The 17,884-nt window shown below is 41.1% G+C and overlaps 1 protein-coding gene across 3 annotated transcripts in view; it reads right to left on the reverse strand.

Moving 5' to 3' along the window:
- The window catches only part of Ppm1b (protein phosphatase, Mg2+/Mn2+ dependent, 1B), a 60,677-nt gene that overhangs the window by 19,385 nt on the left and 23,408 nt on the right, over nt 1-17,884 (reverse strand). For all 3 annotated transcript variants that reach the window (NM_001270620.2, NM_033096.3, NM_001270619.2), the window contains 3 exon segments: nt 191-302; nt 3,132-3,249; nt 10,077-10,936. In NM_001270620.2, the coding sequence (NP_001257549.1) occupies nt 191-302; nt 3,132-3,249; nt 10,077-10,922 (1,076 nt within the window). In that variant the 5' untranslated portion in view covers nt 10,923-10,936.

Genomic DNA, 17,884 nt, shown 5'->3' on the forward strand with positions numbered 1-17,884 from the left:
AGGCACATAATGAGAGGGGAGACCAACTCTGCCAACTCTGGACTAGCAACGCATTAACGCCCACACCTAACGCTGAACAAATCCGTCTTTAGATGAAGTATTTACCTCGGCATAGATGAGCTACCTCCCCACAATGACTTGAACACCAGTTTTAAATGACTGCAGAGTTAGCACTTTCCCTTCTACTTACTTGCCAGCGAGGCCTCCCCCGGGAGGTAAATTTGGGATATTTTCTGCAGACAAAATGCGCATCACATGGGCAAGATCAGGCATTCCTTCCTCTCCAGACTTCTGCATGATTTCTGTAGGTTTAAGAACAAGACACAAAAAGTGATTGATGCTCACATGTTCATTCTAACATATTTCATAAAATATAAGCTGTAATTAAATGTGGAAAGCTAAGAGAACAGTAAAGAAAGATGTCAGTGATACAGTCAGTGAGTGGAATGGTTTACACCCAACAAAAATGATTCTCTCACCCCTGTGGAGGACACTGAGGCAGGCGTGTGTGGTATATGCAGAGGGAGGCATACACAGGGCAGGCAGCTCAAGGCCAGTGTTGTTTCCTCCTTGACGATTCTCCACCTTACTTTGAGCCAGGGCTTCTAACTGGACCTATAGTTTGTCTACCTTTGAATGCCCTATCGCTGGGATACACCACCATGCTTAGCTTTTACATGGGTGCTGGGGATTCAAACTCAAATTCTTATGCTTTTGATAGGTATATGACCAAATAAGCCATTTTCCAGCTGAGATTTTAAATTCTACGTGAAAGCAGCATAATGAAATCATAGAAGATGAGAACAGTGGTGCAGGCCTGAATGCAGTGGGGAGACAGAGGCAGGAGAATCAGGAAAGGGGTCTCAGCTACAAAACAGGTTCGCAGCCAGCTGGAGGAGGTGGTGAGACAGTCACAATGAGGCTTTGTCTAAAGTCATTACAGGAAAACAAAAACAATGGCTACATAAGAATCACGGAAGAAGATCCGAGTCATTTTTATAAATTGACATTTAGATACATATGCTCTATAGCAATTTGAAGAAAATGAACCTTGTAAAATCAAAACTTCACATTCTCCACTTTTGTGTGTAATTACAGAAAACACTTTAAAGTATGTGTGTATGCATACATGTGCATGTGTGTATGTGTGGGGGCATGTGTACAATCATCTTTCTGTACTTTCCAGAGGGACTAAGGGGGTGAAGAGATGAGTTGGGGCTCAAGTGAGCCCAAGGCCAGCTGACCTTGCTAGTCCAGCTAGGTACCTTGAAGGGAGCCCCCCATTCTGAGGTCACTGGTGGACCACACTCACTCAGCTTTTCAGCCGAACTCCATCATCACACTTGCTGCTTCTGCAGCAGGTGCTTTAACCCATCTTCTCAACCCTGCCTCTGTCTTCTCTCCCTCCTTGCTGATTCCCCACCCCACACCCGTGTCTTCTTTTTTCTTTCTGACACTCTTGCTTATACTCCAGTCTGTCCTCAAACTCCAAATAAATCCCCCTGCCTCCCAGTGATGGGAGCACAGTCTAAAAAAGCCTGTTCTGTTTCAGCAGAGATCGTGGTCTAACCAGACTGTGCACACAAGAGGTAAGCTCTGAGCCGCATCCCCAGCTCCAGTTAACTCACTTTAAAAAAATTTTTTTCCTAAGTTTTTTTGTACATGTATGATGAGTGTCTTGCCTGCCTATGCATGTATGTCTGTGTACCACATGTGTGCCTACTGTCAGAGGAGCCAGAAGAGGGTGCCAGAGCCCCTGCACCAGGAGCTACTGGAAATTGTGAGCTACCCTGTGGGTCCTTGAAGCAGAACCCAGGTCCTCTGCAAAGGCAGAAGTGTTTTGAGTGCTGAGTCCCTTCCCCAGTCTGCTTATTTTACCCCAATACACACACTTGCATGTGGATGCTACTTTTAACACAGGAAGCCAACATCCTAAGCCTCTCAAGCTACACATACCACCTTTACAGAATCCGCCTCACAGATTCTGGCTTTGGCCTCAGAATCCTCCACTCCAGTTTAATTCCACCATGACTCCCTTACTTCCAAGTTTCAAACAAAAGAGTCTTGGCAATCAGGTCTCCACATGCACTCTCCTGGAGTCTGAAATGCTTCCTTGTATTGAACCTTCCCTACTGACCCTTAGCTGTAGCATCAATAGTTAAATCCCTACCTGCACAGACACACGCTGCTGCTTTCTGCTCCTGCCTACAAGATGCTCATTGGCATAGACCACGCTCAAGGCCTGGTCCCTAGGTGCTAAAACTGACAACTGTGAGACTCCAATCAACTCATAGCTGGGGGTGACCACGAAGGGATGCCTAACTGGAGGAAGCAGGTCACTTGAGGGCAAGCTTTGGAAGGACAAATCTCTCCCTTGGTGCACCCACCTCCCAGTCCCCGTACTTTAGCTTATGAAGCACATCCCTGCTTCCTTGAGATTCTACCTGGCTTCACTCAAGTGGACCCAAACTGAAAGTGAACTGTATTTTCTTCCTTAAATTGTTTATCTTGGGCATTTTTATGGAAGGGAGTAGGGGAGAGTCACTGCTTATGTTTCAGACCAGGCAAGTTTTGTTGAGGTAAGAAGTAAAGTGGTGTCCCTGATCTCTGCCTATAGCACCGCCACACGTCAGAGACACCCATCTCCCAGATGAAAACAACCAAAGTCTGCTGTGGTATCGGTCAGTTCTCAGCTCTCCCACTAGCCTCGATCCAGTCCAACTCACCACTAACTACCCTCTGGTGGCTGCATCAATAACACAATAAAAATGAAGTGTGTGTGTGTGGGAGGAGAAGGGGAAGCAAGATTAGTTCAGGTAATATAAGCAGGGCTTAACTTAGAGTGAAGAAATAACATACTGATACCCATGCCCCAACACATCTTTACACATACCATTTGGAGTGCATATCCAGACAGTTATAAAGAAAGGAAACCCATTCTCCTTGAACTGACACACTGATCCCAGACAACAAGTCATAGGCAGATACAGATTTACTTTTGAAATCTGTTTTAATAATTTCTTCCACTAAGAAAAATTTAAATTAAGTATTCTTCTGATGAATATTTTTCTTTCCTTCCTGAAGAAAAACAATACAAAACAAACAAACAAACAAACAAAAACCTGCCTTACCTTCCACCCGTGATTCCAAGTGCTTGTCCAACTCTAAATCTCTTTTCACGGCTTCATCTGAGACCTTGGGGGCATTTGCAAAGCAAACTAACACAATACTCATGTTATCTCGACTTCCCTGCATATTAAAGAAAAGACAAAGAATATTTTTTCTATAGTTCAACAATTGTCTATTATTTAGTTCCAGAGTTACTAACAGCAATTAAAATTTAGCCATCCAGAATATATACTTTAGATAATCTTAAGGAATCACTTAAACTACAACCCTAAGGAACACAGTGTCTAGGTATGAGCATAAATATAGTTATTCTTGGGTTGGGGATTTTGCTCAGTGGTAGAGCGCTTGCCTAGCATGCGCAAGGCCCTAGGTTCGGTCCCCAGCTCCGGAAAAAAAAAAAAATAGTTATTCTTGGATTGTAGTTCTAACTATTTTTACCCACCAGTTTACAGCCTAAGAAATGAAGATAACCTTACCCCATTATATCTTCTAAACTGCTTTTCATTCAAAATCACATAATCCTAAGAGTAACATCTGCAAGAGTTTCATGCTCATCAGTATAACACAACTCGACTCAATTTTGCTGAAAATTATCATGACACTCAAGAAGCTACATGGGAGAAAAATCACATCCCCGAAGCTGTCCTTTGCCTTTCCATGCCTGCACGCACCATATCCATGTACACACACACACACACACACACACACACACACACACACACACACGGTTTTGAAGTTATATCAAACAGTTATAAACTTTACCTGGGCACCAGGGTTTTCTGTGTTTGTTTTGTTTTAGAAAGTCTCAAGAATTGCCTTGAATTTGCAATCCTCCTGCCTCAGCCTAACAAGTACTGAGTGAGATTGCAGGCATATGGCACCTGGTCAGGAAGGACAACTTTCTAATCCCAGTTCTTTACAGAGAGCCAGTTAAAACATTCTGTTCTGCTGGGCAGTGGTGGTGCACACCTTTAATGCCAGCACTCAGGAGGCAGAGGCCAGCCTAATCTACAGAGTGAGTTCCAGGACAGCACAAAGAAACTCTATCTCAAAAAGACAAAAACAAAAAGGTTGTTTTATAGAACACATTTTACTTCTTTTAACTATGGGCTTACAAATTCTATTAAAGAGGGAATACAGGATCTACAGTAAGCGCCAGGACTGAGTAATAAAAAGTCTTCTCTTTCTGTAGCTGTGTGATGGCCTTATGCTAACACGGCACACAGCTGGTGCTTTCCCAAAAGCGCTTCCAGTGACCCGCTTTTTCCTGTCTTTAAGATGGCCTCACTATGTGCTAGAGGTAAACAGATCATGAAACACATGCTCCTTCTGCCACTCCTTCACAAGCCTCAGAAAGGGTAGCTTCCCCCTTCCTCAGCATTCTACAGGACTCACCATGGAGGGCTGAGAATGAGGTTTGCCCAATGAAGTCTAGGTTACAGCCACTCTAAACTTATCAATCCTTCTGCCAGAATTTACACTGACTTTATGTGGTTCACACCTGCCACCTTCTAAGGACCAAAAAAGAAAGGCAGTCCTGAAGAACTGCTTCCACCTTCCAAAGGAATGGGAGCAGTTTGAATGAGGGAAAGATCTTCACTAGACTGCAATCTCTCTACAGACTCCTGAGCTTTGTTAAAAAGACCTATCAGAAGTATCTGGAGGGGTTGGGGATTTAGCTCCGTGGTAGAGCGTTTGCCTAGAAAGCAAAAGGCCCAGGGTTTGGTCCCCAGCTCTGAAAAAAAAGAAGAAGAAAGAAAAAAAAAAAAAAAAAAAGAAGTATCTGGAAAACCAGGACTCTAACATTACACTGAATGAATTACTGAATGAAACCCACCAACATTTATAATTTACTGTTAGAAATGCTTCATTTGGCTATATACATACAAGTATACTATGCAAATTTAGTTAAAGCAAAAAAAATTTTTTACTCTAAAAAAATTAAACCTTACAACAGGTATTTAAAACATCAAACATGACTATGATTTTTTAAACAATTTTATGAACCAATGGAAGAGCTGGCAAACACCTAGAAATAGTACCTTCTAACCTTTTCCTATTTTGTAATAGCAAGAACATTATTAAACAATTGCTAATCAATGCTATCTATAAAAGCTCCATTTGATCTTTATAAATTATACAAGATAGACCCTATCATTTATAAGGATTAGTTGAAAGAAACTTACAGGTAGCCCTTTGTCACGTGTGACTTGATGCTGATTCCACGTCTAAGGAAAGATTACTGTCCCTAAACACCAAGTGTTCTGACTTTTACACAGCAGCTGAAAAAGATCCTATCCTTCTGTTTATTAGGATGAGCTATTCTTGCATAATCAACATAATTTTCACTAAGAGCAAGGGTGAGGCTTTATTTTTATAAAAATCTATCCGAACTACAAAAAACCAATTAGCTATTTGGAAATTCTATTTCCATACCTTTCCCTTTATACTACTTTGGTAGACAGCTGTAACAACTGACAAATTACGTCAAAGAAGGTATTGTCCTGCCATAAATAAGGGTAAAGAGATTTAGGCCAAAAGATTTTGATGCAGTTGGTTCGTTAAAGATGAATGTTGTACATGTTCACAGAGAAGTCCAGAAGTGTGTCTTCACCCAGCACAGGGGATAGTTGGGAGGTTGCTACAATAAAAGCCAATCCTCATAATTAGTTAGTACCGTCTAGGACACCACATCCAGCGTTCCCAAGGCTTGAGAGGTTATGCAGTGTACAATAGGAACATGTCTCAGTGGTAAGTACGTTTTCAAAAGAATGAAAGTAAAACTATTTTATAATACATAATATCTTAAGAGGAAGTATAGTGTCTAATGTAATCACAAAATACTTGAAATTGGTAACAAACTGGGCTAAGGTGAACTGTGAAAAAAATTACAGAGACATGACCAAGAAAGTCCTGAGGCTTCTTTACATAGCTATATCCAGCTAAGATTTATGCACACTGTATTTTATCATCACTGTGCTCCCTCATGTTTTAGGACCAGTGAGATGGCTCGGCAGATAAAGCGCTTGCTGCTCCTAAGCCTGACAAGCTGAGGTCGAGCCTAGAGCCTAGAGCCTGCCTGATGGAAGGAGAAAGATGATTAGTAAGTGCTTCCCCAGACTAACACACACACACACACACACACACACACACACACACACACACACACACACACACACGTATATGACCAATCCTTTCTGACAATCACTACTAAGAAAACCTGAAGAGCCAGAGAACTAGATTCTGTCTTTAGAAACACATTATGACTAACGACTATCTTTTCATGTTTAACCTCCATTTCTTGTAAACTAGAAATAATTTTTCTTTTCCTTATTACTGTGAAGATTAAATACATGATTTATATATCATAAGTATCACATGAATAGCAGTTACATACTTTATGAAATCTGAATTAGTTGGCAATACATACCAGGAAGAAAAAACAGAAAGCCTCTTTTCATAGGGACTAATTAAAGTGGGGCTAATACCTGACCATCACCTGACACTTGTAACTTAACCCTGGTAAATGGCAACCTGAAAAATGATTTACCATTGACAACACTAATTCTCACTTCCGCCTTACAGCTGCTGTAAACAGTAACTGGGCTAAGTGCTAAGAACAATGCAGACTCCCAGAAAGCAACTATCCTGCAGTACTGTTCTGACAACCATGATTACCACAACCTTCCAAAGTTTCATGAGTGTGGTAGTCTGAATGAAAATGGCCCCACATGCTCATAGGGACTGACACTATCAGGATGTGTCACTTTGTTGAAGTAGGTATGGTCTGGTTGGAGGAAGCATGTGGGGGGGGGGGGGGTAGGCTCAGAGCTCTCACAAGCTCAGGCCAAGCCTAGTGCGCCTCAGTTCCTGCTGCCTGCATGCTGCCATGGTCCTCATGATAATATTGGACTGAACCCCTAACTATAAGCCAGCCCAAATAAAATAAAACTTGCTATACTCATGGATCTCTTCGTAGAACTAATGAAAACAGAGTTAACACAGGCATGCATGTGTATGTCAGTAATACAGAACCAGCACAGAAAACACTGATTTCATCTCAATCACTGGATCTTCATTGGCTCTCCTAAGGCAGGCAACACCCACTAAACATCTGTTTTCCATGGAATTAACCGTATGCATACAATTTTTCCTTCCAAATTCCTAGTAATCTCAGTCTATTTTACAATGGAGCTAACCTTTGGTTCTATAATACAAACGAGTAGAATAATGAAATCATGGAATTAAGAAATGGAAACAGAGGTTAACTCCATAAATAACTTTCCACTGTTAGGTTAAAGAATGAGCAAACCTTTAACTCATCCAAAACCAAGTTCTTAAAAACTGACTTCAATCTGAATAAAGATACACTCATAGAATCTATGATGATCAACGGTTTCCGCGAACGTGCAATGAACTGTGTGCTCCATCCAACCTCTTATTGCTACTGCTACTTCTTTCTTAGACTTTTAACACCATTGCCACAGACATTAAATTCCTTTACCGATCACAGCTATCCTGTAAGAACGTACCACTGGCATCAATTCAATCTCATTCAAAGGTAGTCACAGTTCCTAAAACCTAGGATACTTTGTACTAAAACTAAACTTTAGTCCAAATTACCAACCAGATAAACTGTTGGCTTTTCTCTCATAACCACTTTATTCAAATGCTAGAATGCTATGCAGTCATGACAAAGTCTGCAACTCTAAAACCAGATCTCTCTTAAGAAATTGCTGGGAGAAAGAGGCTGTAATCTAAGAGCACATGCGACGAACCCACTTTAGTCAGAACAATACATACTTTCAGGCAGGTTGGTCACTGAGAGGGCAGAGCAAGTAAAGGCCTCTGCTGCCAAGCCTGACTCATGGCGCGTGGGAGGGACACCAACTCCATATCAAGCTGTCCCCGATTGTCACTTGTGCATTGGGGGATGGGAGGGTAAATCACACATGGTGAAAATTAAAGAAAATTTAAGAAAAAATTAAAATAAAGTGGTTATATATTATCCCGCATGGTTATACTATCATAGAGAGGGCAGGGAGAGAACAGAAGATTTTGGAGCTGGCCTAATGGTATATGGTGACCCAGTTTCAAAAAGAAGTTCGTAAGAAAAAATCCCTAGATGACTCATATAGTAATGGCGAGTACCTGGCTGGGTAGGGAGAAAACGTTTGAGTGTTTTCTTTGAATTTTCCATTTTATCTAGATTTTATTTCCCATTAACTGTCCATATGTTTTTATAATTTGAGAAAGTGCTACTTTTACTTACTACTCTAGGAAAACCATGTCTGCTTTACTCCCCAAAGGCTAAAAAAGGCAGAGACTCTTTCTATTCAAGAGCCTAAGGAAACATTTTAGAGTTGCTACCTATTGGTCATTGACTGCCATCCACTGACGGCTTTATAGTAAATTCAGCCTAAGAAGTAGAAAAGATATAGTAAGCAAAATTACGTATCAGAAAAGCTAGGGGCTGGAGAGATGGCTCGGCGGTTAAGAGCACCTGACTGCTCTTCCAGAGGACCTGAGTTCAATTCCCAGCAACCACATGGTGGCTCACAACCATCTGTAATGGGATCCGATGCCCTCTTCTGGTATATCTGAAGACAGCTACAGTGTACTTATATATAATAAATGAATAAATCTTAAAAAAACAAAACAAAACAAAAAAACTTGTTTAAAAAAAAAAAGAAAGAAAAGCTGGAACTACTGTAAGTACTTGAGATCCTATAGCTGGCTTCTTTGGGAGGCTGGCTCTTCTCACTTTATGGTAAAAAGGGTTTCACCCATATCTGCTATTTCTATGGAGCCCCCTCTTTTCCCTCATCAAATCTTTTTCCCATTTCTTGACCAAGATGCACTAAAAAAAGAAACATTTACTGGGGGAAAGGAGAAAGATGAAGTCACATTGGGAGTCAGTAGTCTCCTCCCCACATGGCTCTGAGCATTTGCCCACTGAGCATCTAACTGGCTACAGACAGCCTTCTCACAGGCTTGCTGATGGTGCCTGTACTTGTGTGGTATGGAACAGTAAGGCTTGCACCTAGCAGACAGATCTAGTGTCATACTCTTTAACAGGTCAGTGTGCCTCAACAACTCAGGCTCGGGACACATAAGTCACCAGTGAAGTCAAACTTAAAAAGATCCACATGAATAAACTGATTTGCTGGTCTCTATATACCCCTGGCTGGCTTCAAACTCACAGAAATCTACCTGTGTACATTACAAGCCTGGCCCAAGAACGGAATTAAAATTTACAATTTTTTTTGCTATTATTATATCAAATTACAATTTAGATATTATGGGAATTTCACAAGAATCTTTCATAAGATCACATTTTCATAAGACTTTAATCAGAGGTAATACCATCTATGTGAAAAGCATTTCAGTTATCTTCTATGTAAGTCATATACTAACCTTATATCTTAGTTAGATGTAAGCTCATCTTAGATCTTAACTGACAGTCAATGAAAGGCAACTCATTCTTTTCAGCTTTAACTGCTATGAAGATCAGAATACAATCCTACTTCATGTAGCTTCTGGTAAGTCTTCCAGTATTTTCTATAGTGCTTGACTTTAGTATAACAGAATTCTACTACATATAAGGTTTTAGCTGTTCTGCAATCCTGAGTGGGATGACTACTGTCAACATCAAGGATTTGGGTCAGAAGTCATTGTTCTATAGAGCAACTTCTGAAATATCAACAAGCCATAAAACACTCCAGCTAGTAAACTTAAAATATCTGTTGTCACTTTTCAAATTAGAAGGCTGGGGCAGAATAAGTTAGCAAAGGGGCTTAATGTTCTTGAAGAAGGTTTCTGAGAATACAGAGTTTTCTCCAGAAAATACATAAAATTATAAAATTTTATGTTTGCTTAAATGTACTTACCATGTCTTGTCAAAATCAAGAGTGTGTTAGTTCAAACAACAACAAAAGTTTACATACCTTATGTAAACAAGTGTCCACTACCCAATTGCACACATTCTCCAGGTCGTCTGACACCTCAAGCCTAGAGTTAACAAACTCACAGAGCTCCTCATTGCTCATCACATCCCAGATCCCATCACAAGCCAGGACGACAAATTCATCCTCTTCTGCTCTTAGAATCTCATAAACCTCAGGCTCTGGAGAAACAAGCTGCTCTGTGGGGCCCTTGCCATCAACACACTTGTAATCATAGTCCCCCAGAGCACGAGACACTGCTAACGACCCATTCACACGCTGTATCATTACACTGCCTCCTGCATTTTGGATGCGCTCCTTTTCCATTGGATTACAAGGTTTGTGATCCTGGGTAGAAAAGCAGACTTGTCCATTCCTACATAGAACAGCTCTCGAGTCACCGCAGTTGATAAAGTAGATGTGTGTCGGTGAAATCATCACGCCCACTGCGGTAGAGCCGCTCCTGTCCATCCCGTTCCTCAGGTCTGAAAAGTTACGCATATATTCATCAATTTTCAAAAAGCCAGTTCGGATACCAGTCTTAACATTTTCCACTGACGGCTCAAGAGCAAAGCCTGATTTGTCAGCTGCCCTAAAGTCTTCATTGGTAGTGATGTGTTCTAATAGATGTGTTGAACAGTAATTTGCCACTCGGGATCCAGCATGACCATCATAGACTGCAAAAAACGACCAGTCCTCCAAGCCGTGAGGAATTCCCACAACAGCAGTGTGTGCGTCTTCCATTTCTACTCTCCATCCTTGCATACTGCTCAGACCGTAACGCAGACCGTTCCCTGCACCGTGAGCATTGTGCTTTTCAGTTTTGGGTTTATCCAAAAATGCACCCATGTTTAGTAACGAATCTGAAAGAAAAAAAAAGGTTAAATGTTCATATTTATTTGTCATAGTTTGTCTGCAATGCTCCATTTATTCTTAGGTATTTTCAGAACTACCCAACTTACTGAGGTAACAGCACAAGTTTCCTGATGCTGTTTTTCAGACACTTTTAGAAAAATGTTTTATTTATTTTTAAGTGCAGTAACTGGTGTTTTGCCTGAATGTACATTCCCTGGAACTGGTGTTACATTGTGAGCCACCATGTGGGTGCTGGGAATTAAACCTGGGTCCTGTGAAGAGCCCTTTTCCAGTCATCAAGACAGTAACTTTTAAACCCAGCACATAAGACAGAATCTGACCAACTAAATAAGAATCTCTGCAGAGAGACCAGATACCAGTGGACTGTTGGGACTGCTGGTTTGTCTCCCTTTGCATCAGAATCTCTGCAGACAGACAAGGTACCAGTAGACTGTTGATACTGCTGGTTTGTCTCCCTTTGATTTTTTTTTCTTTTTTAAATAAGACTCTCTATGTCACCCACTGTCCTGGAACTCACTGTGTAAACAAAGGTGGCACAGAAGTCACTTGCCTCTGGCTCCCAGGTGCTGGAATTGAAGGTGTGAACTACATGAGCTGTTATCAGTGTTTCTCCAAAGCGCTCTGAGATTATGCAGGAGACTGGCTTTGGCTGTGGTGGTGCACGCCTGTAATCCCAGCAAGGAGAGGTGGACGCAAGAGGATTAAGAGTTTGAGGAAACCCTGGATTATACATCCAAAAAAACTAAAGAATGTGCCAGCAGCCATGCTCAGAATTTTCAAGAGAAAACTGTTAAATGCAACTTGGTTAGAATTCTTTTTTAAAATTCAGCTGGGCATAGTACCATACTCCTGAAATCCCAGATACCTATGAGGATGAGGCAGGAGGACCATGAGTTGTCTCAGAACAAACCAATACGCCCTGAGAAGCAGCCTTGCCAGCCATCTGCCATCAGGCCATCAGTGCTCCTCCCTGCAGTGACTTATAACCTAGGCTTTCTTTGAAGTCACTGTTCTGAATGAACAGCACCCAACTGACTGAATTTAAACTGCTATATCCCTTTTGAGTATATTTATTTATTCTTTTATAAATTAACTTTTTTTTAAATAAAGTTCCAAACTGATTTTATTTTAAGGCTGGGATTCTATCAATTTTTTAAAAGCACTGTAGGGTTGGGGATTTAGCTCAGTGGTAGAGCGCTTGCCTAGCAACCGCAAGACCCTGGGTTCAGTCCCCAGCTCCGAAAAAAAGAAAAAAAGGAAGAAAAAAAAAAAAAAAAAACACTGTAAAGGACCACTATCAGATTATGTGTACACATGTGGCTAAAGAATCACAAACTCTATGATTCATGTACCCACCACAAAGTTCATCAAGGCAGGAAAGCTCCCCTCTCTCATCTCTGGGCTCTCCTATCCAGTGGGCAAGAGCTTGAGTTTGCAGTTAGCATCCCTGCAGGTCCACCACTCTTAGTTACACACATATAACTTAGGTGCACACACTCAGGAGTCACACTGCTACACAGGGTGCTTCAGTCTCCCACTCTTCTTGCTGAACACTATCCTAAGGTTCATCTACACAGGTACAAGTGAACCCAGTTCATTCACTATAATGAAGTACATATATCCCTATACCACAAGCTACACTCTCCACCACCAGTTAATGTTTGAATTATTTCCCCTTTCTTTTTATTGAAGGTAACAATGTTTTAGAACAATCCTATTGTATATGTATGAATTTTCCTACAATAAAGAGATCATAGGTAGGTAAGGAAGGAAAGGAGGGAGGGAAGAAGAAAAGGAAAGGGAGGAGAGAAAGAAAGGGAGAAAGGAAGGCAGGGCAGAAAATATGTTTAAGCATCTTGTCTTGAAGACAGATTTTGGCTGTCATGTTGTAAGTGGGACACACATTCAGTTTACAATCACATCTGACTATAGTTCATATTCATAAACATTCATATAAAACTGATAATTTAGGAAACAAGAAAACAAAAACAGGGTTTTATTTTTTCAAAGAACAAGTCTTAGACATAAAGAAAAAAAGATATACTAATCATTTATGTAACTTTGTAGACTCAAAATTAAGTGTGGCTATTTTTGTCTAAAAAAACTTAAGACCGCTATCTCTTAATTTTTTGTTTTGTTCTTTTTGTTGTTGTTGTTGTTTTGAATACAGTGTTTCTTGTGTAACCTTGACTGTTCTAGAACTAGATCTGTAGGTCAGGATGGCCTTGAACTCACACAGGTCTGCCTGCCTCTGCCTCTGTACTGAGATTAAAAGTGTGATCCACCAACACCCAGCTGTGGACATCCATTTTTTAATGGATCCCACCCAGCTCTACAAAGTCATGGTTCCTAAAAAGCCAGGTTTAGAGCTTCTGAGACACCCAAACTACTAAATTTCAGTAAGACTTTAACATCAAAGGAAGCAGAGGCAGGTGGATCTTTGTGAGTTCAAGGCCATCCTGGTCTACAGAGCAAATTTCAAGCCAGCCAGGGTTACATTATGAGACCCTGTTTAAAAAACCCAAAACACAAACACTAAACATAAGATTTTACCAACACTTTACATACTTACTGTGCTTATGTCTATCACTTTCACTTTCCAACACAGTGACACACACACACACACACACACACACACACACACACACACACAAAATGTACACAAGTACTGACTATGACAATGTTAGAAAGCCCAGGCTGCTGTCAGATCTACTGTAATCCCCCCTTGGATGCCAAGGGGTTGGGATTACAGCTTGGGCTGTCACACCGGCAGCTTTTTTTTTTTTTTTTTTTAATTTGTTTTTAAAAAGCGGTTTAAGCAGCCAATACTCCATCATAAACAAATGTGATATATTTGCTTGGGCACATTCTTTTTTGAGCTGAAGTCAACAGAAAATCCTAATATTATTTTGCAAAGAAAAGGCTTCAGGAGAGGAGTAACTTGTGTAAAGCAAGAGTCTGCTTCTCTCAGATAAATTCTGGAGCACTGCATCCTGGAATGGATCTGGGATAAGGCAATGTGAGAGTCACTACACGAAAGAGGCTGGCTGTCCCCACAAGGCATGCTCAAACTAGACTGGCATCTGACAGTGCTCTGTGCTTATTCCCTTTTAGGTACCATCCACCTTTTGCTAAAGTTTTAAAGATCGTATTTTATCTCAGTCACTGAGTCAAATTAATAAGGTCCTTTACCTCTGCCTCCCTTATGAGGGAACTAGTAAGAGGTAAGGTGTCCACAGAAAGCTGGGAAAGAGAAGTCTGGACTACATCTGATTGTGACCTTTCTTCCATTCCTTCTGTCTGTCTGTCTGTCTCTTTCTTTGGGGGTGAGGGGGTTCAAGTCTCCCTGCATTGTCCAGGCTGGCTTCAAACTCCTTAACACCCTAGCAGCCAGGAGGGAATGAAGGCAGGTACTATGGCATTTTACATAGCAAGGTTTAGTTATATATTAAGGATCATAAAGTCATTTTTACCACTGACAGTTTCATCATCTCTAAGCTTTGGCTATGACATTTATATACTTCTTTTAAAAGGCTCATTAGTGCCAGTTTTACTGAAATGACTCTACAATTTGTCATGTTAACAGGAAGCTCAGAAAATAAAAGTATACAGTCACATTTAAACTTCAAAGAACTGAGCAAAATAGTTTCAAAATATAGACAAAAATTTATAGAGTTTATAAAAACTAACAGAAGTGCACTTACTTGTGCCCACAGTACAAACCCATGTGAAAAACACAGCAACCAACTGTGCCAAGGAAGGAGAAGACTGTCTGCACACCATGCTTGGTCCCTAGCTCTCCACAACATCTGGTTTCCTGGAAAAGAACATCTCTTCCTGTTGTGAAATGCTGGGTATGGAGGCTGAGTGATAAGTGAACTGACAGCTGCTTCCAACAGTTATAACAGTACTCAGCAAGGGTACAGCTCACAAGAAACAGGTGCAACTCAACTGACAGGGACTTCCTAAAGACTACATCATATGAATGAATGAATGAATGAATGAATGAATGAATGTTTCTATTGCTTGCTTTGTTTTGTCTCAAAGTGGGATCTCATTCTACAACCCAAGGCAGCCTTAACCTTGCAGCAACCTTCCTGTCTCACTCCTCAGTGCTTGGATTAAGAAGTGTAAGCAATTATGCCCAGCTCCTAGTTCTAGAGGAAAACCACAGTTCCCACGATAATGGCAACAACACATCCTCTTCTCCAACTGGAAAAAACTGGAAAGAAAAGCTGTCCTGGTTGGATTGGTTTGTCTGTCAACTTGACACAAGCTAGAGTTATCTGAGAAAAGGGAACCACAGTGAAGAAAATGCCTCCATAGGACTGGCCGCGGGCAAGCCTGTGAGGGTTTTTCTTTTCCATTTAAGTATCTACCTACCTACCTGATTGTTTATAAGACAGGGTCTCCTTATGTAGCCCTGACTACTGTGGAGCTCACTGTGTAGGCCAGGTGGGCCTCAAATCACAGAGACCTGCCTGCCTCTGGCTCTGAGTACTGTGACTAAAGATTTCTTGATTGATGTGGGAGGGCCCAGCTAAGCCAGTAAATAGCATTCCTTCACGGTCTCTGCTTCAGGTTCTACCTTAACTTCCTTTGACTGTGATGTGCGACTGTCAAGCTGTAACAGACCTCTCTAACCCAAACGGCTTTTGGCGGTGGGCTTTTCACAGCACTAGAAACCCAGAGACAAATGTGATCTACTGCACGAGCTCTTAAGAAGCCTTCCTTCCGGGGTTGGGGATTTAGCTCAGTGGTAGAGCACTTGCCTAGGAAGGTCAAGGCCCTGGGTTCGGTCCCCAGCTCCGAAAAAGAGAACCAAAAAAAAAAAAAAAAAAAAGAAGCCTTCCTTCCAAACGCATACACTTGCTCTCCTTGCACTCCAGGAGAGTCTCTGTCACAGTTAGCCTCGTGCTGCTGCTTCACTGAGTGACAATGCTATGTATATAGATGTGAGCTCACATGACATGGGAACAGATTCACTTCAACCTTCTGTGCAAACAAATCAATCTTCTTACTGACACTTATCTTTACTCAAAACTAAACCTGCTTGTTATACCACAATTATTAGATTTAGGCACTTATTTACTTACTTATTTATGTCCTTCCTTCCTTATTTTAGGGAAGAAGCCATCAACTTGACATGTTTAATTTGAGAATTTTTAGATTTGTTTTTTTTTTTTGTTTTTTTTTTTTTTTGGTTCTTTTTTTTTTTTTTTTTCGGAGCTGGGGACCGAACCCAGGGCCTTGCGCTTCCTAGGTAAGCGCTCTACCACTGAGCTAAATCCCCAGCCCCTTTAGATTTGTTTTTAAGTTTCAGAACCAGGACCTTTCCATTTAGCCTACTGACCTCAGATCCCAGTCCTCCTGCCCTAGCTTCTGAGGGCTGAGAGTAAAGGTGTGTGCCACCATCCCTGGCTTAAAGAACTTTGTGATAGCAATACAAAGCAAAAAAAACAGACAAAAAAGGTATATCCTAAATCAAAGTTGACCTACCCTAACCTTGCCTCTCTGAATTATCTATAAAGCCTGTGTAATGAATGGACTTTTAAAGAACTGGTCACAAGTATCCCGTTGTTCTGAAATGCCCCAAACTAAGTCCATGGGCACTCCAAATTCACAGGACGCAAGAGGAGGCGTACACTCTGGTATGGACAGCAGAATTAGAACCAACACACTACACAGCACATCCTCCCTACCGTGACTATGTATCCTCCCCCAAACAAAGAGGACAGACGGGCTGAATGTCTATTTACGAAATAGGTGGTTGGGCAGGGCACAGTGGCACACCACGCCTTTGACCCTAGCACTAGGGAGGCAGAGGCATGTGGGTTTCTCTGAGTTCAAGGCCCCTCTGGTCTACATATAGCCATGACTACGTAAAGGGGCCCTGTCTCAAAGATTAAACAGGAAAAAGAAGTAGGAAATCAGAAAGCATGTCTTTCTGGGGGTGCAGTAAAGAGAGGGTCCTTGGAGTAGCGGTGACTAAGAACAGCGAGAGTGGTGTGACCTCTCTAACAGCGCTGACGGTGCGCTCTCAACTCTCGCACTTACTCATTTGATCCAGAAAGCAGATCCAGGACCAGCAAGCTAAAGAGCAGGGTCCTAGTTAACATGAAGTTCTTTATCAATCACCCCAGCATTGAAGATCAAACAAAATGTCACACAATACAGACAAAGGTCTACCACTGCTCTAAGCTCTTTCCCCCAAAGGTTATCTTACTAGGATTGCTAAAGAACGGAATGCAGTCAAGGTAAAAAGCGAAGTACAACCATCTCTCAACTAACATTTAAAAATGTACATGCTGACTCACTCCACTCCTATCTAGGGTCTCAAACAATCCTGGAGTTGTAGCTCAGTGTTAAAGCACTCAGCACCTATGAGATCTTCGCTTTGAGCCCTAGCACCACAAAAAAAGTAAACAAAAACACCCAAGGATGTGATAAATTAGAATATATCTATGGTTTATAAATACACAAGCATATTACACATATAAAGACAAAGGACGGAGGCAGGAGGGTCACAAGGTCAAAGTCACCTTTGGTTAAGTAGAGTCTGAGGTCAAACTGCACTCTCACCCAGACATACAGACGGACACACATACAGGAAAAGGAAAAGGAAGCCCTAGTTAAGTCTTTTCCACCAATATGTTGAATAAGGTTAGGCTAATAAGAAAATTCCTTTTAGTCATAGTATAAAAACTTAGAAATGAATCCTTAAAAAAAAAAAGCTTATATAATAACTGCAAACTCTGACTTGACTATTCTATCTCTAGGGTGTATTAAATATAATATTCTTTCTTAAATTGACAATCTGAGAAATAGTACTATAATTGTATCCCTAAGGATAAAATAAGTATCCACAAATCAGTAGTGATAAAAATAAATAATTGAATATAAATGGAGAAAACAAAAGTCACAAAACCTTATAC

The sequence above is a fragment of the Rattus norvegicus genome, chromosome 6 (assembly GCF_021556685.1).
Source record: "Rattus norvegicus strain SHRSP/BbbUtx chromosome 6, alternate assembly SHRSP_T2T, whole genome shotgun sequence".
Lineage (NCBI taxonomy): Eukaryota > Metazoa > Chordata > Mammalia > Rodentia > Muridae > Rattus > Rattus norvegicus.